At 40.5% G+C, this 27,348-nt stretch overlaps 1 protein-coding gene across 1 annotated transcript in view; it reads left to right on the top strand.

Moving 5' to 3' along the window:
• Nucleotides 1–665: 665 nt before the first annotated feature.
• Nucleotides 666–27,348, top strand: part of LEMD3 (LEM domain containing 3) — a 79,494-nt gene continuing 52,811 nt past the window's right edge. Inside the window, exon 1 of the mRNA XM_080662720.1 lies at nucleotides 666–2,220. Within this exon, the coding sequence (XP_080518846.1) occupies nucleotides 693–2,220 (1,528 nt within the window). The 5' untranslated portion in view covers nucleotides 666–692. The remainder of the gene's footprint in view (nucleotides 2,221–27,348) is intronic.

The following is a 27,348-nucleotide window of genomic DNA, read 5'->3' as shown; positions in this document are numbered from 1 at the left end:
TAGATTTTAAAAGGGAAAAAACATGGTAATACCTTACAAAAAAACGAAGGAAATGAGTAGACCTTACTTTTGAAGAAATTGTATTGTGACTGGTCTACCCTGTATCTTCTTCCTAAAGTGGAAGCTTCTCAAAAAGAGCAGCGAGGGAAACTCACTTTTTTTTTTTTCTTTTTTGTAAGTCAAGCAGAAAGACAAAATGAAAAGCGAACTTGGAGTCAGGCAGGGAAATCACCAATCTAGTCTGGCCATTTCTTTTTTAGTCTCGGTAGGCTTCCCCTCGGCAGAGGGATTCTGGATTACCAGAAAACTAATGTCCTGAGCTTCAAGGGAGATTTTATTTCAATTATTCCTGCCCCGTGGCAGGATGCCGGGAAGAGGAGGTCAAGGTGGTTTAGCAAGAGGCAGCTCCCGGGAAGGCACTTGGAAGGGCAGGGCGGAGAACAGCGGTAAAAGGGGAGGGGAAAGATGGGGCGAGTGTGCGGCACCCGAGGTTAGGGGGTAGGAAACCTCGCCGCCGCGGGCGCCCCACGGCGCCCAGGTGGCCCTTTCCCGCTCAGGTGAGCTCCTCCCGCGCCTCCCATTGGCCGCAGCGCCGCGGCGCTGGGCTGGCGACGCAGCCCGGTCTAGTTCAGGGTCTAGGGCGGCGCGTCACTTCCGGTAGCGCGGAGCTTGTAAAACACCCTGGAGAGAAAATGGCGGCGGCGGCGGCGGCGGCTTCGGCGTCTCAGCAGCTCTCCGACGAGGAGCTTTTCTCTCAGCTCCGCCGTTATGGCCTGTCTCCTGGCCCCGTGACGGAGAGCACTCGCCCGGTCTACCTCAAGAAGCTGAAGAAGCTTCGAGAGGAAGAGCAGCAGCAGCACCGGTCTGGGGGCCGCGTCCACAAGACGCGGAACAGTAATAACAATAACACGGCAGCCGCCTCGGTCGTCGCCTCGGGACCGGCTTCGGCGGCCGTTGGGATGGGGGTCCGGCCGGTGTCGGGAGAACTCGCCCACTTTCGGACTCCTGGGGGCCTGGGCCGAGTGTCGGCCTCCGGCCCCGAGGGCCCCTTGGGAGGGCCTGGGGGCGCCTCGGCCGCCCCCACGGCAGGCAGCAAAGTGCTTCTGGGCTTCAGCTCGGACGAGTCGGACGTGGAGGTCAGCCCGCGGGACCAGGCCGGCGGCGGCGGCGGGAGGAGAGACCGGTCTGCGCTCCAGTACCGCGGGCTCAAACCGCCGTCGGCGTCCCTGGCCAGCGGCGAGGTGACTAACAGCCCCGCGGCCGAACGGAGGAAGCCCCACGCGTGGTGGGGGGCCCGGAGGCCGGCGGCTCCGGAGCTGCAGCCCCCGTCGGGGAGAGACAGAGCGGCGCAGGACGAGGACAAGGAGGGCGAAGACCGGGAGGACAGGGACCCGGAGGCCGAAGAGGCGCTGTGGTCGAGCCGAACCGTGAATGGCAGCCGGCTCCTCTCTTACAGCTGCCGGGAAAACTACTCGGACTCGGAGGAAGAGGTGGACGTCGACGTGGCCTCCGGCAGGCAGGTAGCAAAAGACGACTCCCTTTCCCGGCACCGGCCCAGACGGAGTCACAGTAAGCCTCTCCCTCAGCAGACTGCGAAATCGGCCGGCGGCCGGCTGGAGCCCGCGGTCCAGGGAGGGGGAGGAATCCCGATGAATGACAGGGCGGCGGCCGCGGGGAGTCTAGACAGAAGTCGAAACCTCGAAGAGTCCGCGGCGGCGGGGCAGGGAGGAGCGTGCGATGCACTGGACTCCGGCCCGATTCCTAGATACCGTGTGAACGCGAAGAAACTGGCCCCTCTCCTGTCCCCGCCACTGGCTGACATGGACGCAACCCTAGATTCGTCCACAGGCTCCCTTCTTAAAACCAATAATCATATCGGCGGCGGGGCCTTCGAGGTGGACTCCTCCAGGATTTTTCCCAACAGCCTCCCTCCCAGTGCGGCGGTAGCCGCCTCGGGTTCACTCAGGATCAATCACTCCAATCATACGGGCGCCAATCATACCTACCTGAAAAACACCTACAGCAAGCCGAAGCTCTCAGAACCTGAGGAAGAACTTCTCCAGCAATTTAAACGGGAGGAGGTGTCCCCAACCGGGGGTTTCAGTGCCCACTACTTGTCGATGTTTCTCTTAACTGCTGCCTGCTTATTTTTCCTAATATTGGGACTGACTTACCTAGGGATGAGAGGAACAAGCGTATCCGAGGATGGAGGACTGAGCAGTAAGTATTAAATCCCCTGGGTAAAGTAACAAAGGGAATGCTAGCGATCTGCTCTAACTGCACTGGGCATTTTACGTGAGGTGACGTCTGTATGCAAGAACATGGTTTAATAGTGAAGGCAGCAGGTTGAGTGCATTTGTCTCATTTTAAGAAAGACCATTATAACCATTATCAGAATGATAATCTCATGGCTGATTTAAAAGTTTTTGTGTATGATATGGGAAATTCAAAACATCTTATTTAAAAAAACACACAAAACATTACAAGCCTGTTAGTAAAATTCATTTATTTGAATTTTCTTTAGACTTAAATAACTATACGTATGATTCAATGAATCATAACTATCAGTGATTCAAAAGTTTTGAAGCATTTTGACTGTTAAAAGGCATCATAAATACAGAGTTTTTTTTCAAATTGAGTTGTGATTCTGAAAGGTAGTGTAAGATCTGTTGAAATTCTGGTTCAATATTTGTATTAAGTATATGGGTATATAGTTCTGTAATTTAAAAAAAAGTGAATGAATATAGAAGGTAGGAAGGCACACCTCTAAATTGGTTTTCCAGCCCAAAGCATCTCTCTTTTCACCCATGAAAAAAGTAGTGGTAGTGCGTGTAAGAGTTTGCAGTCAGATTTATCTGGATTGGTTTCCAGGCCCTGCCATTTACTTGTTAAATGGCTGGAGGGAGGTGTGTGCATTCATTCATTAAGCTAGCATCATCATCTATGTTGAGCACTCAGGGTACAGCAGTGTAAAGTCAAAGTATTCCTGTCCTTCAACACAAGAAGATGATGAATGCAGATCATTTTGTGTTTATGAAGGAAGTAAGGATCGAGTACTTGGTGTATGTTACTTTAGACTTGGTAAGAGTAGGTACAACTTGAGGTGAGACCTGAAGCAGGAGGAGACAGCATTGCAGAGAGATAGGCGAGCATCCTGGGCTGAGATTGTAAGAGGAAAGGCTTTGAGTTGAGCAAGAATCTTCTTGTAGGTTAGAGTGGTTGGAGCACTTTGAGCCAAGGGGAGTGAACAAGAGTCTGAGCTGTTTTTTTTCTAATCTGTAAAATGATGCTAATATTGATTAGAATGATGCCTGTGAAGAATAAAAGAAAGTAAATTTAGTGCATGATAGACAGCTGAACGCATAATTTCTCAGCTCTTTTTCCTCACTCCCCCTGAAACTTCCTACCCATTTCACCCAACGTGAATTCACTGTATCATGATTTGTATTTCTAAAATTGGCTTAGTATTAGATTTATTTCAAAATAGTGAATGATGCAGATAGACTTAGATAAAGAGTAGGAGTGAAAATAGTGTAAGCCTGGATTTGGATGCAGCCAATTTTAAGGTAGTTAAAGAATAGATTATTACTATGACTATATTGCTTAAAGGAGTTAGAAGAGGACTGAAATACAGCACTCATTTTAATTGGCATCCTGGGAGCAAGTGTGATATTCTGTCCTGCCCCAGATACTTGGGAGAAAAAAGTATTAAGGTCACCCTTGGAGTTCAACTAGTAAAGGTCACATAAGTTAAATGACATTACCTATCAGCAGTACTTACCTGCATCTGTTTGTTTCTCTGACAACACTAACTATATGACCTGGACCTTTTCTAAGAGCTAAGTACTTTACTCATATTAAATCGTTGAATCTTCCCAACAACTCAGGGAGACAGATGGTGTTTATCCTCATTTTGTAAGATAAGGACAGTGAGATTCAAGGAAGTTAACAAATGTACCCACAGTTGAACAGCCAGTGAGAGAAGGACTAAGATTTTGTTTCAGATTTTTTCCACTATAAAACCCATATTGGTAACACTACTTTGGGTATTGCTTGTAGAGAACTTTCTAAATAAGAGGGTACTTTTATTAGGATTAAGAAAACAATTGAATATTTGGTAGCATTTAAAACAGAATTGCTGATGAACACAATTTTCAATTAAGATGACTGTTATATCTTTCTTCTCACTGTTAAGAAAAATGAGTACTGTTTTCTCAGGTACCAAAACTTCGAATGGAATAGAAAGGCATAGGACTGCTAAGGTTTTGGTACCTTCTTTACCTCCACCAATGTTGAAGGAAGGAAATTATAGTGTTTTGCATTTTCATACATAGTAAATGTGAGGTAGCCAGAGGGATGCAAAGAACAGTAGCTAAGAGGTTGAGGTTTTGGGTATAAGGACTTGTCAGAATGACCTTATTCAAGTTTCTTAACCTTTGAGCTTCATTCTTTTGTATTAAATGATAACAATAATTTCTGCTGTCTATGGGTTGTTGTGAGGATCAAATGAGATAGTTTGTTTAACAAACATAAATTGGTATTATTCAAAAGTTTAGGTAAAACATATTCCTGGTAATCTATATTATGTAAAGAGAAATACGTACTTTCTGTAAATGACATTTAGTGTATTTCTTACCTATTCAGCATTTAATTTTTATTAAATTTCACTAAATACACATTGTAGGTATTGATACAGAAATTTGAATCAAAGCATGAATCCTTAAATGTATTACAGACTTATTGTATACCCTGGTTGAAAACTATGCCTGCTAGTTCAGTTAGTCTGCACACCTAACGGTGAATAATTTCCACTCCCTATATTTATGTATTCTGATCCTTTGTCATATTATAATGGTTAACTGATGTTTAACCATAGGGTTCATTGGTCAAATAGTGTGCTTAAGGGGATAGTTTTACTTGGAGTAATTATTCACCAGAAGATTGTAGGTTATATGTGAGAGAAAGCTTTAGTAAGCTTTTATTAGTTATTTAAATTATGTATAACGTGTAATAGCTTAGCCTTTTAAGTAGTTCTTAATCATTTGGTCTTTGAAGAATTTTCATCAATGCCTAGTTTTATTAATTGAATTATTATGAGTCTGCTTCCTCATCTGTAAAATTGTGGGGTTGGATCTCGAAGCTCTTTGCAGTTCCAAGGTTTAAGATTCTAACTTTGAACTGCCCTACCAAAACAACTCAAGGATCAGTCTACAGTCAGATCATGACAACCCATCAAAAGAAAATAGGCAGAATAGACTGACTACCTTAGGCTTATATGATCATTTAGATAATGGTTTTCAGTTATAGAAGACATGATTTTTGTAGAAAATGTACATAGAGATCTATGAAGCAGAAATGAATGGGTATTGTATACTTCTCCAGGGGTGGGCAAACTTTTTGACTCGAGGGCCACAATGGGTTCTTAAACTGGACCGGAGGGCCGGAACAAAAGCATGGATTGAGGGTTTGTGTGAACTAATATAAATTCAAAGTAAAGGAGCGGAGGGGAGAGCAAGAGAACCGGATAGAACACCCGCGGGCCATAGTTTGCCCAAGGCTGTATCTAGTCTCATAATCACTTCCGATGTAAGTTCAAATAATAATCCTTTCAGAACTTTTTAAATGTTTTTCATGTAATACATACATTTATATATACCTTTGTGTGTACATTTTCATTCAACAACAGCATGCCTACTACAGCAAGCAGTATTTTAAGCAGCAGAGATATGTGGTGAACAAGACAGATGAAATCTCTGTCGCATGGAGCTTACATTCTAGGGGCGAAGATGAACAAATAAGTATTTCAGATGATAGTTGCTAACACAAAGTAATGATGGTAACTTTGGGGGTTGGGTAGAGGGGAATACAATATTACAAACAGTTGGGACAGACTTCTCTAAAGAGAATTGAGTCCTAGCTGGTTTGGCTCAGGGGATAGAGCGTCAGCCTATGGACTGAAGGGTCCCGGGTTCGATTCCAGTCAAGGGCACATGCTGAGGTTGTGGGCTTGATCCCCAGTAAGGGGTGTGCAGGAGGCAGCCGATCAATGGTTCTCTGTCATCATTGATGTTTCTCTCTCTCTCTCCCTCTCCCTCCCTCTCTGAAGTCTACACACACACACTCACCCTCCCTCCCTCTCTCTCTCTCTCTCTCTCTCTCTCTCTCTCTCTCTCTCTCTCTGTGTGGCCAGATTATTATGATCTCTGAATGCATAATAATCTGGCCACTCTGTGTGTGTGTGTGTGTGTGTGTGTGTGTGTGTGTGTGTGTGTGTATTAGAGGCCTGGTGCATGAATTCGTGTATGGGTGGGGTCCGGCCAGCCTGGCTAGGGGGAGGGGACATAGGCGGTTGGCCAGCCTGCCTGCTGGTCGAACTCCTGGTTGAGGGGACAATTTGCATATTAGCCTTTTATTATATAGGATATACACTGAGTGGCCAGATTATTATGCGTTCAGAGATCATAATAATCTGGCCACTCAGAGAGAGAGAGAGAGAGAGAGAGAGAGAGAGAGAGAGAGAGAGAGAGAGAGTGTGTGTGTGTGTGTGTGTGTGTGTGTGTGTGTGTGTGTATGAGAGAATTGAGATCTGAATGACTTGAAGGAAGGAACTAACCTAACCAGACACAGGGAGAAGAGAATTTTAAACAGAAATAATAGCAAGTATAAAGACCCTGAGGCAAAAACAAACTTAGCATGTTAAAGCATCAGAATAGAATGGCCAGTGTAGCTGGGGCATGGCATATGATAAAGTAAGAAGTAGGCAGGAGATGGGTCATAAAGGACCTAAAGGATTTGAAGACCATAGAAAGGAGTCTGAATTTTATTTTAAGTGATATTATACTATACATATTCTACAACTTTTTTCACTTAATATTGTATCCTGGGTATAATATTGTATCTTCTTAGCCAATATTAAACCTCTTTCCTCTGCCATTCATTCACTCAACCCCTGTCTGGTTTACCATCCATTCTTCTCTTCTTTGAGTCACCAATTACTCAATTGCAACAGACTGAGGTATTTCAGAGGAAAGGGAGGGCGGGGGAGGATTAACCAAAGCACTTATATACATACTAGAGGCCCGGTGCATGAAATTCGTGTACGGGGGGTAGGGGGAGTGTGTCCCTCAGCCCAGCCTTCACCCTCTCCAATCTGGGACCCCTCGAGATCCAGTAGGATCGGGCCTAAACGGGCAATCGGACATCCCTCTCACAATCCAGGACTGCTGGCTCCCAACTGCTCGCCTGCCTGCCTTCCTGATTGCTCCTAACTGCTTCTGCCTGCCAGCCTGATCACCCCCTAACCACTCCCCTGCCAGCATGATTGCCCCTAACTGCCATCCCCTGCAGACCTGGTCACCCCTAACTGCCCTCCTCTGTCAGCCTGGTCACCCCTAAATGCCCTCCCCTGCAGGCTTGATCACCCCCAACTGCCCTCCCTTGCAGGCCTGGTCCCTCTCAACTGTCCTCCCCTGCTGGCCATCTTGTGGTGGCCATCTTGTGTCCAATGGGGGCAGCCATCTTGTGTGTTGGAGTGATGGTCAATTTGCATATTACTCTTTTATTAGATAGGATTATTAGATAGGATATGCATAGTCCATGGACAAACAATAGTGTGGAGAAGACCTGGTGAGGAGGCAGGAGCGGGGTGGAGGGGATCAACAAAGGGGGTAAAGAGGGACATCTGTAATGCTTTTAACAATAAAGATTAAAAACAAAAAGAGAGAGGAACAACTATTTTTCAATATGCTTATGCCTATTTCATTGTAGATACCAAATGTTGAGCCTTTTGGCTAGTCTAATTACTTGAAAAAGCTAAAATATGTTTTTAAAAATACTATGGTACCCCTTTGAAATGCCAAGGTATCTATACCTTTAATAAACAGTTCTAGTACATTGAACACTAGTCTCTCTTTAATCCAATTATGGGACTACAATAGCCTGCAAGATATTTCTACTTGAATAATTCAAAAACTTAACTCCAAATAAACCCATTTTCTCTGTACTACCTTTTGCCAAACAAGATCCCTTTGCCACATCTCTAATTCTTGTCAATGGTATTACTATTTTATCAATCATCGAGGCTCATGACCACAGAATAATCCTTGACTCTCCTTTATTCTCTGTGTCCAAACAATCACCAAGTATTTCTTTTTTCAAATGGCTTCCCTCAATCACAGACCCCACTCCATCCTGGTAGTTATCAACCTCCTTCAGGTTTTCATCACTCCATATCTGCCACCTAGTACCTATCACCCCATTCCTTCTCTCCAATCCTGTCACTCCATTACCTATATCACCACCTGTTTATCCTTCTTAAAAAAATCAATTTGGCTCTTACCGGTTTGGCACAGTGGATAGAGTGTTGGCATGTGGACTGAAGGGTCCCAGGTTCAATTGCGGTCAAGGGCACGTACCTTGGTTGCAGGCTTGAGGGCTGGGGTTCATGCAGGAGGCAACCAATCGATGTTTCTCTCTCTCTCTCTCTCTCTGTCTCTCCCCCTTCTTCCACTCTCTCTAAAAATCAAATGGGAAAAAAAATCCTCCTGTGAGCATTAACAAAAAAACAAACAAAAAACTAGCTGCTGCTTGCGCATTAATTATTCTATATTAACTTTATCTATCTGAAAAATACCCTTTATATAAATAAAAGGAACCTCAGTGCAAAATATATTTAATCTGGTTTGTAAGTAGTTTAAGAATGAAGTATAACTTAAACTATCAGAAAGTTCCTCCAAAATATATGATAAATAGTAATAGTAATGTTTTTATAGAAATTATATTTCTTTTTTTTTTTTTTTTAAATATATTTTATTGATTTTTTACAGAGAGGAAGGAAGAGGGATAGATAGTCAGAAACATCGATGAGAGAGAAACACCGATCAGCTGCCTCCTGCACACCTCCCACCGGGGATGTGCCCGCAACCAAGTCACATGCCCCTGACCAGAATCGAACCCGGGACCCCTCAGTCCGCAGGCTGACGCTCTATCCACTGAGCCAAACCGGTTTTGGCAGAAATTATATTTCTAATGGTATATCTTTATTCTAATCCTGTATTTATTATACATAAAAATTGCTACCATTTAATTTAGAAACCCAGCCCAGTACTAATTGTGGAAATTCTTATAACAGTTATTGCCTCATAACTTTAGATTTTGACTTTCATATTCAGAATTTATTTTTAATTGGTTTTAAAGTGAACTAGTAGCAGTGTATTTGAGTAGTGATCTTTGGATTTTTTTGTTTTAATAATGCATGCTTTAACTTGAATCACACAAGTGATTGTTAAAAAAAAAGAAAGAAAATCTTAAAATATCTTTAACAACAGGGTTTACGTTCTAATATTTATGTATCAAACATTTTATAGTTAAGTTTTACATTTGCCATCATTCCTTTGAAAACATATTTCTAAGGAAATTGGATTTTTAAAAAGATTATAAAAATTTATACTAACAGGTAGGAATGTCTGAAAATAGGATAACAGATCTATTGTGAGGAAGCTATAATGTATTACTTCTGTCTTAACTTATTTTTTAAATTTCTAGATGTATAGAATTTAAAATTTTACCACTGCCTTTGTTTGCATAGCAGATTTATTGCTTTATGCCCATAGTTTTTTGCTTAAAATGCTTTTGTAAGATGACTTCTGAATTCATCTTTACAGCTATGTTGATATCAAATGGCAAGCTAACATTTAGGAACAAATGTGTGCAAACTGTTAAGGAGTTGAGTTCAGCTGTTCTAAACTAATTGAGTGATAAGTATGCACCAACAATTACTCTTCTGTCCTGAATGTGACATGAATAGAAGAAAAAAAGTCCTTTAGTAGCAGTGAGAATTTTATCACATAGCAGAACATAATTATATAAATATATATAAGAAATTTGCTTATTGTGGGTAATTCGTGAAAGCACTTTATAAAGGAAACTTTTGCTCTGTAGAGGTTCCGGTGTGTGTGTGTGTGTGTGTGTGTGTGTGTGTGTGTGTGTGTGTGTGTGTGTGTGTGTGTGTGTTTAATATTTTATTGATTTTCCACAGAGAGGAAAGGAGAGGGATAGAGAGCTAGAAAGAAACATTGATCAGCTGCCGCCTGCACTCCCCACTGGGCATGTGCCCGCAATCAAGGCACATGCCCTGACTGGAATCAAACCTGGGACCCTTCAGCCCACAGGCCAACGCTCCATTCACTGAGCCAAACCAGCCAGGGCCCTAGGTATATATTTTTTAAGCTTACATGTAGAGAGAGCCATTGAAATTAATTAGAAGGGGGGTCATTTTAGAGTATCTGTTTCTTCTAATCCCTGGGCTATGGCTTGGAATCATGGTTAGCCTTATTAATGACTTTCTAGGTTTTTACGGGTACCTTCCACGGTGTCACAAATGCTTACTTGTTTGGTTTAGCTCACTTTAAGGAAATATTTATGTAGTTTCTTCCATTCCTTTATTCACTCACTCATAAATTATTTATTAAGCACCTATCATGTACCAAGTAATACCAGGAAATGAGTATATACTTTCTAGAATGATAGGAATGACACTTCTCCCAGACACACTGCCTCCCCCCCTCCCCAACATTGTTGAGTATGCCCTATGGTAAAGTTTACCAAATGTGTACTTTACACAAAAGAAATAGTTTCATTTCTTGCACATTTTTATAAGTAATTTAAAAAGTAAAAAAGGGAGAGACATGTAGAATGAGTTTGCAAAAAATGAAAATGTCATGGAAATCGAACCGTGACCTCCAGGTTCATAGGTCGACACTCAACCACTGAACATGCCGGCCTGGTGGTTTCTAAGTTTTAGAGCCAGCACTTGAGCCCACATTCTAACCTCCCAGTCCACGGTCTTAGCTATCAGGCAGTGAAAGAGTTTCTTATGCATCTTTTCTCACCCATTAACTTTATTTGGGCAGGTAAGTCACTTTATAACCTCTGGGCCTTAATTTTTGCATCTGTCAAATGAGGGGATAGTAAAATCAGGTTACTTCTGGCCAATGACTTTTGTAGGAGGCTAAGGTAAATGCCTTAGAGAAATTTGAAGGGATATATAACTGTATATTTTTAATTCTGTAAGTTAGAATTTCCTGGCTACAGTGTCTCATTTAAGCAACACATGTTCAGCACTATGACATGTCCTGTCAGTAATGTTAATAAGTGATAGACGAGTGGGTTAAATTTATAGTCCTTATCAGTAGTTTTACACCTTTCTCTCAAGCTGTCCAAGCAGATAAAAGGAACTATCTTTTTATATTACTAGTTGGTGCCTTACCTCTAGGTACTGAAAAAGAATATTCTTATATTTTCAATTATATTTATTCAATAGGTTATGAAGCACAATTTGAAACTAGATTGTAGCCTCATTGGCCACTCAAAGGTAGATTTGCTGATAGGGATGGGATACATTGGTTTAGTCCAAAATATAATAGTGAATTTGAGACAGAAAAATATTTTCTAAGAAATATTCTTGGGAATGTGGATGGGTCTTAGAGTAAACTTGTGTTAACATTAGCTGAAGAACAGACAGTGCATGCAGCTGGTAGAGAATGATGGCCTGTCACATGCTGTTTTTCAGTTAGTTTGTAAGATAATAAGAGGACTATTATTGCTAAAGTGGGAAGATGAGGTGTGTCCCTATGAATGGGCAATAAATTGAATGGGGGTAATAAGAGATTAGGGGTCCTAACTGGTTTGGCTCAGTGGATAGAGCGTTGGCCTACGGACTGAAAGGTTCCAGGTTCGATTCTGGCCAAGGGCATGTACCTTGGTTGCGGGCACATCCCCAGTAGGAGGTGTGCAGGAGGCAGCTGATTGATGTTTCACTCTCATCGATGTTTCTAACTCTCTATCCTTCTCCCTTTCTCTCTGTAAAAAATCAATAAAATATATTAAAAAAAAATAAGAGATTAGGGTTATCCTATATAATAAAAGCCTAATATGCTAAGTGTCTGGTCGTCCAGTTGGCCATTCAGCCAATCAAAGCATAATATACTAATGATATGCTAAGGACACTCTCTATGATGTGCACTGACCACCAGGGGGCAGACGCTCAATGCAGGAGCTGCCCCCTGGTAGTCAGTGCGCTCCCACAGGGGGAGCGCTGCTCAGCCAGAAGCCGGGCTGATGGCTGGCGAGTGCAGTGGTGGTGGTGGGAGCCTCTCCTGCCTCTGTGGCAGAGCTAAGAATGTCTGACTGCTGGCTTAGGCCTGCTCCCTGGCAGTCAGACATCCCCCAAGGGCTCCTGGACTGCAAGAGGGCGCAGATCAGGCTGAGGGACCCGCCCTTCCCCTCTCCCCCGTGTGCACATATTTCATGCACCGGGCCTCTAGTAAAATAATAAAATGAATTTGATAAACAGGATATTAAACATCATGAAATATAAGGAATTTAAAGTGCATTAGGGATCTTCAGTCTAAACAGTTCATATGAGGCACGATGAAATTTTCATCACATTTTGCATTGAAAGAATCAAATATGTGATTTGTTTAGACCAGAGTTAATAGAAATATAATACAAGCCACATATGTAATTTTAATTTTTCTAGTGGCCTCATACAATGTAAAAAGAAACAGGTGAAATTAATTTTATTAATATATTTATTTAATCCTGTATATATAGGTTATTATTTTTCAATGTATAATCAATATAAAATTCCTGTCTAAGGTTAATTTGTCTAAGGTCAAAATCCTGTAGCAGAGCAGGGACTTAATACTAAGTCTGACCCTAAAATCTTGTCCTGTTCACTGTACTATTTTAAAGCATGGCCATCTAGTGTAGCTAGGTGAGATTTAGTTCCGCGATTGCTCAGCTATTTTCAGTTCACTGCAATGACTTGTGATTTAATTACTCCTTATTTTAAGAAATATAGGGTTTCTTAGATTGAAGTAGAAGTGATATCCTGATATTTTAGAGAGAGAGGAAGGGAGAAGGACCACGGAGCTACACTGGCTGGCCCTCTGTCATATTTCTTATTGGGAATATTTCCTTTTATTCTTTTCACCATTTTCTGTTGTAAACTGCTTTGTACAGTTCTTCAAATTAGACATGTGGGAGGAAGAAATGGCCTTTTGATTCTGGCACATGACTGTCCTGGGAGATAAGGGAAGAGTCAGCTTCTGTTGAGAAAAATTAAAACAGAAAACTTATATTGGTGTAAAACAATTTTTAAGGATTTTAGTACCTCACTTTGGGATACTTTTATTCATTGTGCTTTTTGAATTATAAAAATTATCTCAGTTCTTTTATCTGGTGTTATTTTATGGTAGTTTTATACTTAGCATCTTTTTTTTCTTTTTTAAGAGGATCTTTTTTTCAGTGATTTTTAGACAGAGTGGAAGAGAAAGGGGAAAACAGAAATATCCATGTGAAAGAAACACATTGATTGGTTGCCTCCTGCACATGCCCTGACCAGGGCCTGGGCTAGAGAGGATCTTGCAGCCAAGTGGTACGTGCCCTTGATTGGAATCGAACCCGAGACCCTTCAGTCTGCAGGCCGACACTCTATCCACTGAGCCAAACCAGCTAGGGCAGCAATATCTTCTAATGAATTTGAATAATTTATTTGAATTACATTTGGATTTCTAGCAAATATTTGCTCACAAAGACAGGCTGTTTGCTTCCAATAGGAAAATTGGGCAGTCTTTAATTTTTGAATGTGTTGTCTTCCAGATATGTGTAAAATAGTTGTTTGAACTTAGAACATGTTTAATTATACTGTTTTTAAGTTTAAGTTCCTACACTAGCCCATAGAAGCATATTTTAGCACTAATGTAGTATTGGTTTAAGTTTTAGATCCTCAGAGCAGCAGACCAGGTTCTGTGGGAGTTGGATGGGGAGGAAGCAAGTTTATTTTTGGCTTTTCATTATTTTTTTTTATTTCTTATACTTTTTGATCTCTTAATCCCTATTTTTTTAAAAATATATATTTTTATTGATTTCAGAGAAGAAGGGAGAGGGAGAGAGAGATGGAAACATCAGTGATGAGAGAATCATTGATTGGCTGCCTCCTACCTACCCCATACTGGGGATCTAGCCTGCAACCCAGGCATGTGCCCTGACCGTGCCCGGGAATCGAACCTCCTAGTTCATAGGTCAACGCTCAACCACTGAGCCACGCTGGCCGGGCTTAATCCCTGTTCTTATACTTACCTAAGCTTCCTGCTGTTCTATAATCTTGGTTAAACATCTAAGTACTCAAGAATTTGTTTTTTGTTTTTTTTTTAAATTGATATATAATTGACATAAAACATTATATTAGTTTAAGCTGTTTAATGATTTGATGTATGTGTATATTGAAATTTTAGTTAACATCACAACCCATAGTTATTTTTTGTGTGATGAGAACTTTTAAGATATACTGTCTTAAGCAACTTGGAAATATACAATACAGTATTGTTAGCTATAGTCACCCTACATTATATCTCTAGGACTTACTCATTTTATATGTGGAAGTTCGTACCTTTTGACCACCTTCACCCATTTCATCCACTTCCTTACCCCACCTCTGGAACTACCAATCTGTCCTCTGTTATCTGAGTTCGGGAGTTCAGTGTGTTTTTATTTTAGATTCTACGTATAAGTGAGATCAGTATTTTTCTCTGTCTGACTTATTTCACTTAGCATAATGCCTTATAAATAGTAGGTCCATTTATTGGGTGCTTGGCAAGTGTAAATATTTAGTCTTCTTAAGCATTTTTTTACATCATTTTATAACTGAGTAATTTTAATGCAGGATTAGGTCAATTACTTTGTCCAAGGTTATATAGATCAGAGAGAAGAGTTATGGAATTATGTTGTTGGTTAAATATGACTTGAAAGCTTATCCTCCAACCATTGCACATACTGCATTCCACTTTCATATATCCTCCCTTTTACCAAATCCCCACTCCTTTTATTCCTTCAGCTACTTTTAGGTAAATGTTAGGGAAAGCCATTTGATTGAATTTATTGTAGAATTCTGACAATAAAAATTGTATGACTTTGCCCTGGTCGAGTGACTCAGTTGGTTGGAGTGTCATCCCATACACCAAAAGTTTGTGGGTTCTATTTCTGGTCGGGGCACATACCTAGGTTTCAGGTTTGATCTCCGGTCAGGGCGTGTACCAAAGGCAACCAATCAATGTTTCTGACATTTATGTTTCTCTTTTCCCCTTCTCCTTTCTCTTTCTCTAAAATCAATAAAAACATCTTCAGTGAGGATTTAAAAAATAAGTGACTTAAAAATTGTATGAATTTGTGATAAAATTTGATAATGTGAATGTCTTTAGTAATGATTGAGCCAATGGAATCAGTTTAGCCCAGCCTCTCTAAATCATCCTTTATCCTTATACGTGTTGTAGTTGGGTTGCCTACATTTTTTTTTCAGTTAAAATATATGTCAGTAGTTCTTAACTTGTGGGCTGAGAACATTTTGGGAAGTGTATCCATTACAAAGTGTTGTTTGAGGACCTAACACATGATTTGCCCCTTTCATATTGCACTTTTATTTTTCAACTGTATATCAATATTGCTATGATTAGAATACAAATAATTATACTTATGGTATATATATTTTGTCATATTTTCTTAGTAAGTGAATACTAACATTATTATGGGGATGTAAGTGAAGAGGTCCTTTTACTTAAAGAGTACAAAATCATTGCTTAAAGCATGCTGTAAAGAAATTACATGTACTGTTTATAGTTTATCATTTGTTTTTAAAACATTCATAGTGAATGTCAGGGGATCAGTTATAATGTTTAAATGACTAACTGACCGAACTACCAACTGGTAAAAGCCCCTTAATCTCAGAGGTGATTGTACTTTAAATACAAGATCTTTATTAACCCAGATTCTGTCTCTGATTAGTGACATTTTTGGCAGTTAGTGAAAATTAAGACATTATAAAAGATTTTTGGCAGGAGCCTTGTCTTAGTTGTCTCTTCCTAACAGATTTTCTAAGAACTCTTGTCATTTCTTCTCAGTACCTCTATGACAGAGACAAATGAGGAATGGAGTAGTTATATATTGTGTTAATTTGTAAACTGAGCGCCATTAAAAAAATATTTATTGTTGAAAGTATTACATATACTCTCCCATTGACCCCTTCTAGTCCACCCCTGCTCCTCATCCCAGGCCTTCACTACCCTGTTGTCTGTCCATGGGTTATACATACATGCATACAAGTTCCTTGTTGATCTCGTCCCACCCACCCTCCTTTCCTTCCCCTCCTCTGAGATTCAACAGTTTGAGAGCCTTTTCTTTTTTCATGCTAGGAGTGGAAAGAGAAGAAAAAGCTGTGATTTATTAATTCCTTCTCCTTTCATATTGCTGTGCATAGTCACAAAACATTCCATTTTACATCAGGTTACTAAAGTTCCAGAGAAGGTGACTTGCCTAAGATCACAAGTCATAAATGTTAGAGTTAGTATTCTTTTTTAAAAATCTTCATCTGGGGATATGTTTATTGATTTTAGAGAGAAAGGAATGGAGAGAGAGAGAAACATCAATGTGAGAAACATTGATCAGCTGCCTCTGTACACACCCTGACCAGGGATCGAACCCACAACCCAGGTATTGAACCGCAACCTAGGTATGTGTCCTGACTGGAAATCAAATCTGCAACCTTCTGGTGTGTGGGGTGACACTTCAACCAAAGGAGCCACCAGGCAATGGCAGAGCTAGTATTCTTTACTCCAGAGATTTTTTTTCCATTTTATCCTTCTGCCTTTCAGTGTGGAGAGATACTTTTCATTTATCTAAATGAGATAACTTCAGAAGTAAACATTACTCAGAGGAAAATATATACTTTATTTAAATTTTTGAAATTTACTTTGTAGTTTAAATTTTAGAAATTGTACTAGGTTGGAATTAATTTAAAACAGGTATAAATTATACTAATACTCTGCCATCAAAGAAGGAAAAAGGAAATACCACCCAATTACTTTAAAAATATTTAGTACCTTTAAAAAAATTCTGTAATTTTGGGGCTGGAAAATGGGAGAAACTGTGGTGACTTAGTGTCCTTGTTTGGGGGCAGAATAGCAGTCCAAATGCATTTAAAAATAGGAGTGTAACACTCTATTGGGTTAGTTTAGATAGCTATTTAATTTTTTCAAGCAATCACGTCTACCTTCTTTAAATTTTTCTTTTTTTGCTTTAATTTTGTTGGGATTTAATGTGGACTAAAAGACACAGGTTCATTACTAGCTGCTTAGTGGTAAAGAACCATAGTATAAGTATTGTTAAATAAAAATCCATACACATATTTGAAAAGATAGTTTATAGTAGGGTATATAATTTGTGGGGGGGAAGGAATAAACATTACAGTAGCAAGTCAAAATTCTGGTCAGTCTGTAGCTACTAGTAGAACATGAATGTAAATAAATATGTTATTTTGTGCTTTATTTTACAAGAACTTTTACTATTCATTACAGGGTTGTTGCCATAATTTTCTTTTTGTCAATTTTTTTTGTTAATGAATCCTGGTTCTGGGGGAAGGAAGTCATACTGCATGAATAAAAGCAGATAAACTTAAAGTCAACATTTTTGGCACATAAGATCATAAGAATTAAAGGAGTTTTAGAAGTCACTTGCTACTTTGGGCAATGGGGTTTGAGAATAGATGTTTTAGTTGGGCTAAACTAGTTTGGTCATAAAGACAGTCTCAAACTGATGGTTTACTTTGGGGGTATATATGGACTGGGACTGTAGAGACTTTAGGACTGTAGACTCAAAGAACTGTAGGTCTGTATTTGTGAGTGTGCCTCTGTCTCAGTACTGTGCTGAATTTCGCATGCATGCTTTCATTTCTAAAAACAATCCCAAGAACCAGGTATTACCATTACTTTTAGATAAGGAAACTGAGGCTTAGGGAGGTAAGAAACTTGTCCAAAGTTAGTAAGTGGCAAGATTTGAATACATATACTATCTTTATTGTTTGTGTCTTCTCTGTATTTGTTTTTGGATTTCTTTTGGAATTATCTACCTCCCCATTTAAAAAAAGTCTCATATTCTACCAGATCAGGAGTTCTTAACTCCAATGGTCCATGCCCCTTAAAGAAGCTATAAATGGACTCCAGGTGAATAGGAACTCCTTGAAATTATAACCACATATATATATTATTGGTTTCAGAGAGGAAGGGAGGAGAGAGAGATAGAAACATGTGATGAGAGAGAATCATCAATTGACTGCCTCCTGCACACCCTCTTCTGGGGGATCAAGCCTGCAACCCTGGCATGTGCCCTAGACCGGAATAGAACTGAGGACCCTTCAGTCTGCAAGATGACGCTCTATCCACTGAGCCAAACCAGCTAGGGCTGCACATTTTTAAATGTGTATGCAGTTTTCTGGGGAGAGGGCTCATAGATTTTATCAATTTCTCAAAATGGCCTGTGATCCTCCAAAGTGGGAAGGTACAGTGAGTTTTCATCTGGTATTCCTTAGTACTTTATTGAATGGAATTTAATAAATAAGATGTGGTATGTGGGGAAATAAGCTTGAAATTAGTAATAATTTGGGAGTTTTAAGATACCTTGAACATTTACTAATTGGGTGTCATTAAAGCATCCATTTTATTTACTTAGTTTAGAAAACTGTTTTGTTACTGGCCAGTTCAAATTTTCATCTTTAGTATATAGTAGTTTTATGTTTAGTATATAGTAGTTTTATGCAGTTAGGTGTGATATTTTTCTTTTTAGTCCTCACCCAAGGATATGTTGTTTTCTTTCTTTTTTAAAAAAATTGATTTTGAGAGAGGAAAAGAAAGGGAGGGAGAGAGAGGAAGGGAGAGAATGCGAGAGGGAAACATGGATGGTTGCTTCTCATATGCACCCTGACTGGGGATCTAACCCGAAACCTGGTAGGTATGTGCTCTGACTGGCAATCGAACCTGCAAACTTTTGGAGTATGCAACGACACTCCAACCAACTGAGCAACCCGGCCAGGGCTAAAGTGAGGTTTTGAAGTCAGAACATAAAGCAAAAATTAAGTCAAAATGCTATTAAGTAGCCTAGATTTAGAGACTGCCATATGGTCTCTCATAAAGACCAGTGTTTTTTTTCCTCCCATGTAAGAATAGGCTATTTTAGTATCTGATGAAGTATTAATGACCACAGTACATCTTTAAACGTTATAATCATACTCAGTGCTTGAAGTTTTTACAGTATAAGAGCCACAGGGCAACTGATAGTAGGTGATAGAATGACATCTTCATTTCTCTCATCTCAGGATTTGTCTAGGGCAGTGGTCGGCAAACTGCGGCTTGCCACTCTGTTGACTAATGAGTTTGCCGACCACTGGGATAGGGGCTTAATCACAAGGAACAACAACAGCCTGTAATTATTGGAATCGAGAGTCTAGGTCAGTGGTTGGCAAACTCATTAGTCAGTTTGCCGACCACTGGTCTAGGGCATGTGCTTATTTATTGACCGTAACAGCCAATAAGATGATTGTGGGGAACTGCATATCTTATTTTTTAGCATTAATTTACAAATATTTGTTCTGCTACAAATAGAAGTTGTAGAAGTTAGAAATAGACATTAGGTGAAAATCTGATATGATTTCAGTGTGTGTGGTACTTTCTGGCCATTGTGTTTATGTGGAAGTATGGGTTTCACTCTTAAGGTTCCATATATTGTAACCAACAAAAAAGGTCTTATTTAGCCTAGTTTACTGCATGTAATACCTGCTTATATTTTGTTTTATCCAGTGGTTTTATTTTGTACCTAATAATGACCTACTTAAATTGCTCTATTTCTTAAGTGACTTTTCATTTCTGTCTGGTTTCTTCGTGAGCTAAAAGTCAAGATGTAACTTTTAAGCACATTGCTCATAAAGTAAATGAGGGGGTATTTCCTTTTTAGGTCCAAATTTAGTTCGTGTTTTGCTTTGTCTATACATATAAAGCCCTTTTCTCTTTTATCAGAATTATACTCCTTATCTCCATTTGATGAATAGAATGAAAACTAATGATACCATTATAATTAACCCAATTATTCATTAACAGGAAAGGAGTAAAGGGAAGGCCAGAAAATATAGGCATACCATTTGTGCCAGAAAGCTGCAGTTTAACACTTGCCAGGTCTGTTCCCCACAGATCCTGGGGGAAGGGACTGGACAAAGAAAGGATAGACACATGCCCGATAAAGTCCAGGTAACATAGGGGGATTACTTGTCAGGCACACTTGGGAGCAGGTCATTGGCCAGAATAGGTGTGGCCACTGTAAGCGCAGGAAGATTTGATACTTAAACTCCTAAACAAAAAGAGTTTTCTCTCTTGGCTTTCTTGACCCCTTCTCTCTTGCTGCTTGCACCTGACTCCTGGCTTGTGGGGCTATCTGCATTTGCCCACATGGCCCACAGCCATGTGGGCCCCATGTACAATGGACTGATAGACTGGATCTAGCCTTATGCTGTGCCAGACTCAACTTCACCATGGATCGGAAACTTTGGACACTGGCTTTGCTTTTAGCTTTTTTTGGATCCCCATCTGCACATTTTCCAGGACTGGTTTAAGGGAAATGGGACTTTAGAAACCTAGGGATATAATTCCACATGAATAAACCTTTCTACCACATCTCATTCTCTCCTGGGGACCTCTGGAGATTCTTATTCTAGTGGCACCCTTAGAACTCCACTCCACTAGGAATGGAGAAGGGCAGACCACACAATTCTATCTATATATATAAAAGGCTAATATGCAAAATGTCCTTCCCTCTGTCCAGGTAATGACATCACATAGCAATGCCAGGCTTCCTCTCCCTAGCGACTAGCCTCCTTGCAGTTTCTTCAGCCCAGGAACACTTTAGCCAGGTGGAAACACTTGACACTGTAACCAAATGTCTGTGAAGCATTTTCCCGTGCCTCATCTCATTTGATCCTCACAGAAGTCCTGGAGTAGGTAGATAGGAGACTCGGTGGAATCCTATTTTCTTTTCATTGGCCGGAAAACAGAGATTTAGAAAGTTTAGAAATTTGACCCAACTGAAAAGAAGTAAGAAATGGTGGATCTTGAAAATGACTTAAGGTTTTCTCACTGTGCAGAAATATAGTCAAACACTGCTGCAGTTAAATATTTTACCCTTTGTTCTCCCTGCATGATCTACAATAATAATCTGCTTTGTGTTGATATTTACTGCTGTGTTGCTGACAATTACCTGAAAGAGAAGTTGGGGTGCTTCACTGGGATGGAAAAAGTTTAGCTAAATCAGAAAGCAGGTCTAATTAAGCAAGTTTGTTCTATATCTATTAGTATAAAAGGCTAAGTTGACTCGTGCATGTGCGATACATATAAAGCTCTCTCTAGTGCCAATTGCACGTGTGTGTTTCCATCTGTCATTGTTGATTGTGAATTTGGTTGACACTTCTATTATAGAGAAAGGGTAAATAGCGATATTAAAATATTTCTTCTAGTTGATTTTCTTTCATTGTGCATGAATTTGTTCATTGGGCCACTAGTAACACTAACTAAAAATATTTTTTTAGTTCTATTTACCTTTTCATTGAACTGCAGCTTTTCTCTCTTCAATTTTATTATTTGCATATTGTCTGTTCTACACAAAACTATACCGGTAGTATTTATTATCTCTAATCATTTAAAATATTTAATAACACATGCATTTGATTGAGAATGTTACTAAGTAGAAGATCTCTTGTATTTAATTGTATGGGAAATGCATGTTGCTTTATTGCATTGCACTGGAGATAGGTTACATAGTGTGTCACATCCTTTTTGGCTCTCTAAATTCTCACTTAGCAGTATTCTTTCAGAACAAACCTAATTATAATAGAGTTTCACTTGTATTCTTGGCAATGTGAACCTTGAGAAAGTGTTACAGTCTCTAGTTAGTAACAGTTAATGTTTAAAATCTCTTAATACAGTGAGCTGTCACCATGTTTAATAAATTACAATATTGCATTAACATAAATTCCTTTGGCTGCCAAGTTATCTGTTGCACATATGCTTTGTTTTATTTATAGATTTATATCTAACCTTTGTGGGTTGACTTGCTTTTATTTTTCTATTCACTTCACTTGTTACCATACAGTAATATAATTCTTTAACTGGCATATGTTTAAAGTTTTCAAGAGTTCTGTGAAAGTACTGAAAAAGCAGATCACTAAACTTTTGGACTTTGAGAAATATAGTAAGATAATGCTTCCATAATTTACATAAGACACAGTAGTTTGTCTTTATTAGCATGTGTTCTTATATTATCTTTCCTCCCAACATTGAAGAAACTAACAGGAGTGTCTTTAGTTGATGACATTCGATGGAGGCAGCAGCCTAATTGTTTCCCTCTGAAGTTTTAAGCTACTAAAGACTTGAGGGGTTGGGGGAGAGATTCATAATTAACTAGTTATCTTAGAGTAAGCTCTTGATATATTCTTAAAAGTCTTCCCTTGGATTAAACATTAGTTTGAATGGAAACTAGTTAGCTTCAGTAATTAATAATTCTGTCAAATATTCTTTGAGTTATGGGTGTTATATTAAAATATCAGAGTTCACCCTAACCGGTTTGGCTCAGTGGATAGGGCATCGGCCTGTGGACTCAAGGGTCCCAGGTTCGATTCCGGTCAAGGGCATGTACCTTGGTTGTGGGCACATCCCCAGTAGGGGGTGTGCAGGAGGCAGCTGATCGATGTTTCTCTCTCATCGATGTTTCTAACTCTACTCCCTTCCTCTCTGTAAAAAAATCAATAAAATATATTTAAAAAAAATAAAATATCAGAGTTCATTTTTGGAAGGGATAAACTATCATTAAGGTCTTTCAAATGTGTAATATATTAATGCTAGAAGCCTGATGCACCAAGATTCGTGCAAGAATGGGCCTTCCTTCCCCTGGCTGCCAGCACTGCCTTTGCTCCGGCTGGAGCCGCCTTTCCACCTTCCCACGATGCCCAGAGGCCCGGAGCGGCTGGGGTGGTGCGGAACGCCAGCCTGTGTATGCAAATTAACCCACCATCTTTGTTGGGTTAATTTGCATACCCACTCCTAATTGGCTGGTGGGTGTCATGATGGTACGGTCAATTTTCATCTTTCTCTTTTATTAGTGTAGATTTTCTTGGTTTGCTAGAGATCTAACTTTGTAATTTAGTAATTTTATTTTAGGTAGATGAAGCTAGTCTTGTTAAATTATTACCTCCAATTCCATAGGTTAAGCATGTTAGTAATTTTGACTATTTGTTAAACATTTACTTTTTAAAAATGATTAGACATAAGCTCCTATATTTTGGCTATTTTTGTATATGCCAAATTTCTGACATTATTTTAGTAAAAGAGATAAGTTAAAATCTAATTTCCTAATGTAAATTGTATGAATTTAATAAGACTATTATTATCCAGATCTTTCTAAAATAAAACAATACCTTACATTACAATAACTCTTATAGGTGTTTTTTGTTTTTGTTTTTAGTTTTTTGAGTTGTCAAGAATTTAGATTGAAGTGAAAGGAAGAAATGTTCTTTCTTTTTTTTTTTTTTTTTAAATCTTTATTGTTCAGTTTATTACAGGTGTTCCTCTTTTTTCCCCCCCATAGCCCCCCTCCACCTGATTCTCCACCCCACCCCATGCCCTTACCCCTCGCCACTGTCTTTATCCATAGGTGTAAAATTTTTGTCCAATCTCTTCCCGCACCCCTCACACTCCCTTCCCCCTGAGAATTGTCAGTCCACTCCCTTTCTATGTCCCTGATTCTGTTATATTCACCAGTCCATTCTGTTCTTCAGATTTTTCATTCACTTGATTTTTAGATTCACTTGTTGGTAGGTATGTATTTGATGTCATTTTGTTGTTCATAATTTTTATCTTTACCTTTTTCTTCTTCTTCCTCTTCTTAAAGAACACCCTTCAGCATTTCATGTAATCCTGGTTTGGTGGTGATGAACTCCTTTAGCTTTTTCTTGTCTGTGAAGATCTTTATCTGACCTTCAACTCTGAATGATAGCTTTGCTGGGTAGAGTAATCTTGGTTGTAGGTTCTTGCTGTTCATCACTTTGAATATTTCTTGCCACTCCCTTCTGGCCTGCATAGTTTCTGTTGAGAAATCAGCTGATAAGTGTATGGGTACTACCTTGTAGGTAACTAACTGTTTTTCTCTTGCTGCTTTCAAGATTCTCTCTTTGTCTTTTGCCCTTGGCATTTTAATTATGATGTGTCTTGGTGTGGTCCTCTTTGGATTCCTCTTGTATGGGGTTCTGTGCGCTTCCTGGACTTGTAAGTCTATTTCTTTCACCAGGTAGGGAAAGTTTTCTGTCATTATTTCTTCTAATAGGTTTTCAATATTTTGCTCTCTCTCTTCTTCTGGCACCCCAAAAATTCGGATGTTGGTATGCTTAAAGTTGTCCCAGAGGCTCCTTACACTATCTTCATATTTTTGGATTCTTTTTTCTTTTTGTTTTTCTGGTTGGGTGTTTTTTGTTTCCTCATATTTCAGATCTTTGGTTTGACTCTTGGGGTCCTTTGATCTATAGTTGAATTTCTGTATATTCTTTATTTCAGACAGTGTATGCTTAATTTCTGACTGGTCCTTTTCCATTTTTTTGGCATTCTCATTAAGGTCCTTGAAGGTCTCACTAAGCTCCTCGGAGATCTCATCAAGTTTCTCAGCAGTTTGTAGAAGATTCTCGAGTAACCTTATAAATGTGGTTCTGAACTCTATGTTGTCCAGTAGTTTGCTTTCCTCAATTTCTTTCATTCGTAACATGTTTCTTTGTCTCTGCATTTTGCTGCTTCCCTGTGTTGATGGAGTGGCTTTGTGTGGTAGGTGACCTATAGGGGCCAGTAGCTCAGCCTCCCCAATCACCTGAGGTGGACGCTCTTGGTTCACCCCTTTGTGGGCTGAGTGCAAAGTCTTGGTCTAGTTAAGCCTTGATTGCTGTTGGTACACTGGGAGGAATTGACCTCTAGGCCAATTGGCTGTGAGGACCCGCTGTGTCTATAATGGAAGAACTGCTGCGCTGGAGACACACTTATGGTGCAGGACTTGTTTCAGTGGGGCTTTGGTGCTCACTGAGTCTGCCTCTTGAATGTGTCACTTACGGATGTGAGGAGTTGCAATCTAGGTACACTGGCTTCTGGATCTCCAATGGGGTGCAGGTCAGCTACTGTCTGAGGCCACCCATCAGGCGCTATAGCGAGAACTACAGTTTTTCTCTTCTTTGCTTGGGGTTTGGAGGTTTTGGAGCTGTCTGACATGGGCTGCAAGTTTGCTATGTTAAGCTGCGATAGGGCAGGCCATTCATATGCTGAAGCCGCTGCTTGGAGCTTGGGTGGGTTTGTAGGTTGTGCAGGGCGGGGTCTCAGGGAGTCACTAGGCTAGGGCGTGGCAAACAGCGATGGCTGCCAGTAAGCCAGCTCTGCGTCTCCGATCCCGTCCCCGCGTCCTGCACCCCAGCGCAGTAAACAATTATTCCTGCGTGCAGCCCTGCAAGCAAGCCACCCTCACTTTCTGACCCGATGGCAGACAGTCCAGCTTCTCCTCGTAGGAGTTTGGGTCCCCCGCGTCTCCCCAGAAACTGGAGTTCGGAGTAATCGGGAGCTTGTCTCCCTTCGGGTTGAAAAAAGCAGCGCTCCCAGTTGCCTGCTGCCAGCCCGATACACGGGCCTCCGTACCTCAGCTTTTCAGCGCTTGTGCACGTCTCAATGCTCTTTTCTCTTTCCTTCTAGTTGTAGAACTTCCACTCAGTCAGCTTTCCCGTGGTTCTGGGTGATAGACGGTTTGTCTTTTAGTTGTAGTTTTGAAATTGTTGTGCGAGGCAGCAGTTTAGGTGTTTACCTACATTGCCATCTTGGATCCTCTCCAGAAATGTTCTTTCTTGTACGATAAGCAGCAGCTTTAAAAATTGGTATTTTTACCTAACCTACATTGAAATGATCTTTTATCAGTTTTCTGATTGGATTTTAGCACCATGAACAAATATTTTTTGTTTTTGTTTTTTACACTTTTCTTCCCCTAGCATTTTACTGTGAAAAATTTCAAACAGAAAATTAAAAGAATTTTACTGTGAGCATTCATATATGCACATCTAGATTCTAAAGTTAACATTTTTCTGTATTTGTTTTAGTATATATCTTATCCATTATTCCATTCATTAGTCTGTCTTTTTGAAAAAATATATTTCAGAGTAAGTTGAAGACATTAGGATACTTTTCCCTTAAATATTTAATGGATGGTATTAACTAGAGTGAGGTGTTTGTTTGATATATATATATATATATATATATATATATATATATATATATATATATGCATGCTAGAGGCCCAGTGCACGAAATTCGTTCACAGGGGGGAGGGGGTATGTGTCCCTCAGCCCAGCCTGCAACCTCTCCAATCTGGGACCCCTCGAAGGATGTCCGACTGCCCGTTTAAGCCCGATCCTAGTAGTATCGGGCCTAAACAGGCAGTCGGACATCCCTCTCACAATCCAGGACTGCTGGCTACCAACTGCTCACCTGCCTGCCTTCCTGATTGCCTCTAACCACTTCTGCCTGCCAGCCTGATCACCCCCTAATTGCCCTCCCCTGCAGGCCTAGTTGCCTCCAACTGACCTCCCCTGCAGGCCTGGTAACCCCTAACAACCCTCCCCTGCAGGCCTGGTCCCCCCAACTGCTCTCCCCTGCAGGCCTGCGTCCCCCCCAACTTCCCTTCCCTGCAGGCCCGGTCGCTCCCAACTTCCCTCCTCTGTTGACCTGGTCACCCCTAACTGCCCTCCCCTGCAGGCTTGATCGCCCCCAACTGCCCTCCCTTGCAGGCCTGGTCCCTCCCAACTGCCCTCCCCTTCAGGCCCGGTTGCCCGCAACTTCCTTCCTCTGCCGGCCTGGTCACCCCTAAATGCCCTCCCCTGCAGGCTTGATCGCCCCCAACTGTCCTCCCTTTCAGACCTGGTCCCTCCCAACTGCCCTCCCCTGCTGGCCATCTTGTGGCTGCCATCTTGTGTCCACATGGGGGCAGCCATCTCGTGTGTTGGAGCGATGGTTCATTTGCATATTACTCTTTTATTAGATAGGATTTCAGAGAGGAAGGGAGAGAAATATCAATGATGAGAATCATTGATCAGCTGCCTCCTGCACGTCCCCTACTGGGTATTGTGCCCACAACTGGGGCATGTCCCCTGCCTGGGAATTGAACTGTGACTTCCTGGTTCATAGGTCAATGCTCAACCACTGAGCCACACTATCAATGTTGCATTTTTTAGTAGTTTATTCCATCTTATTACTCTTGGTTTATTTTAAGGCTTACATGAATTTTAGGCAGAAATTATTTGCCCCTTCTGAGTTCTTAAGCACACTATACTAAACTCCCAGGTGGTATTTGATTACATTATATATCACTGCTTAAGAGTAACGCTCTCAGAACATGGTGTATAGAATATGC

This window comes from Plecotus auritus (genome assembly GCF_963455305.1).
Source record: "Plecotus auritus genome assembly, chromosome: 3".
Classification (NCBI taxonomy): Eukaryota; Metazoa; Chordata; class Mammalia; order Chiroptera; family Vespertilionidae; genus Plecotus; species Plecotus auritus.
The sequence above is the reverse complement of the archived record's forward strand: the minus strand, read 5'-3'. Positions and strand labels throughout refer to the sequence as shown.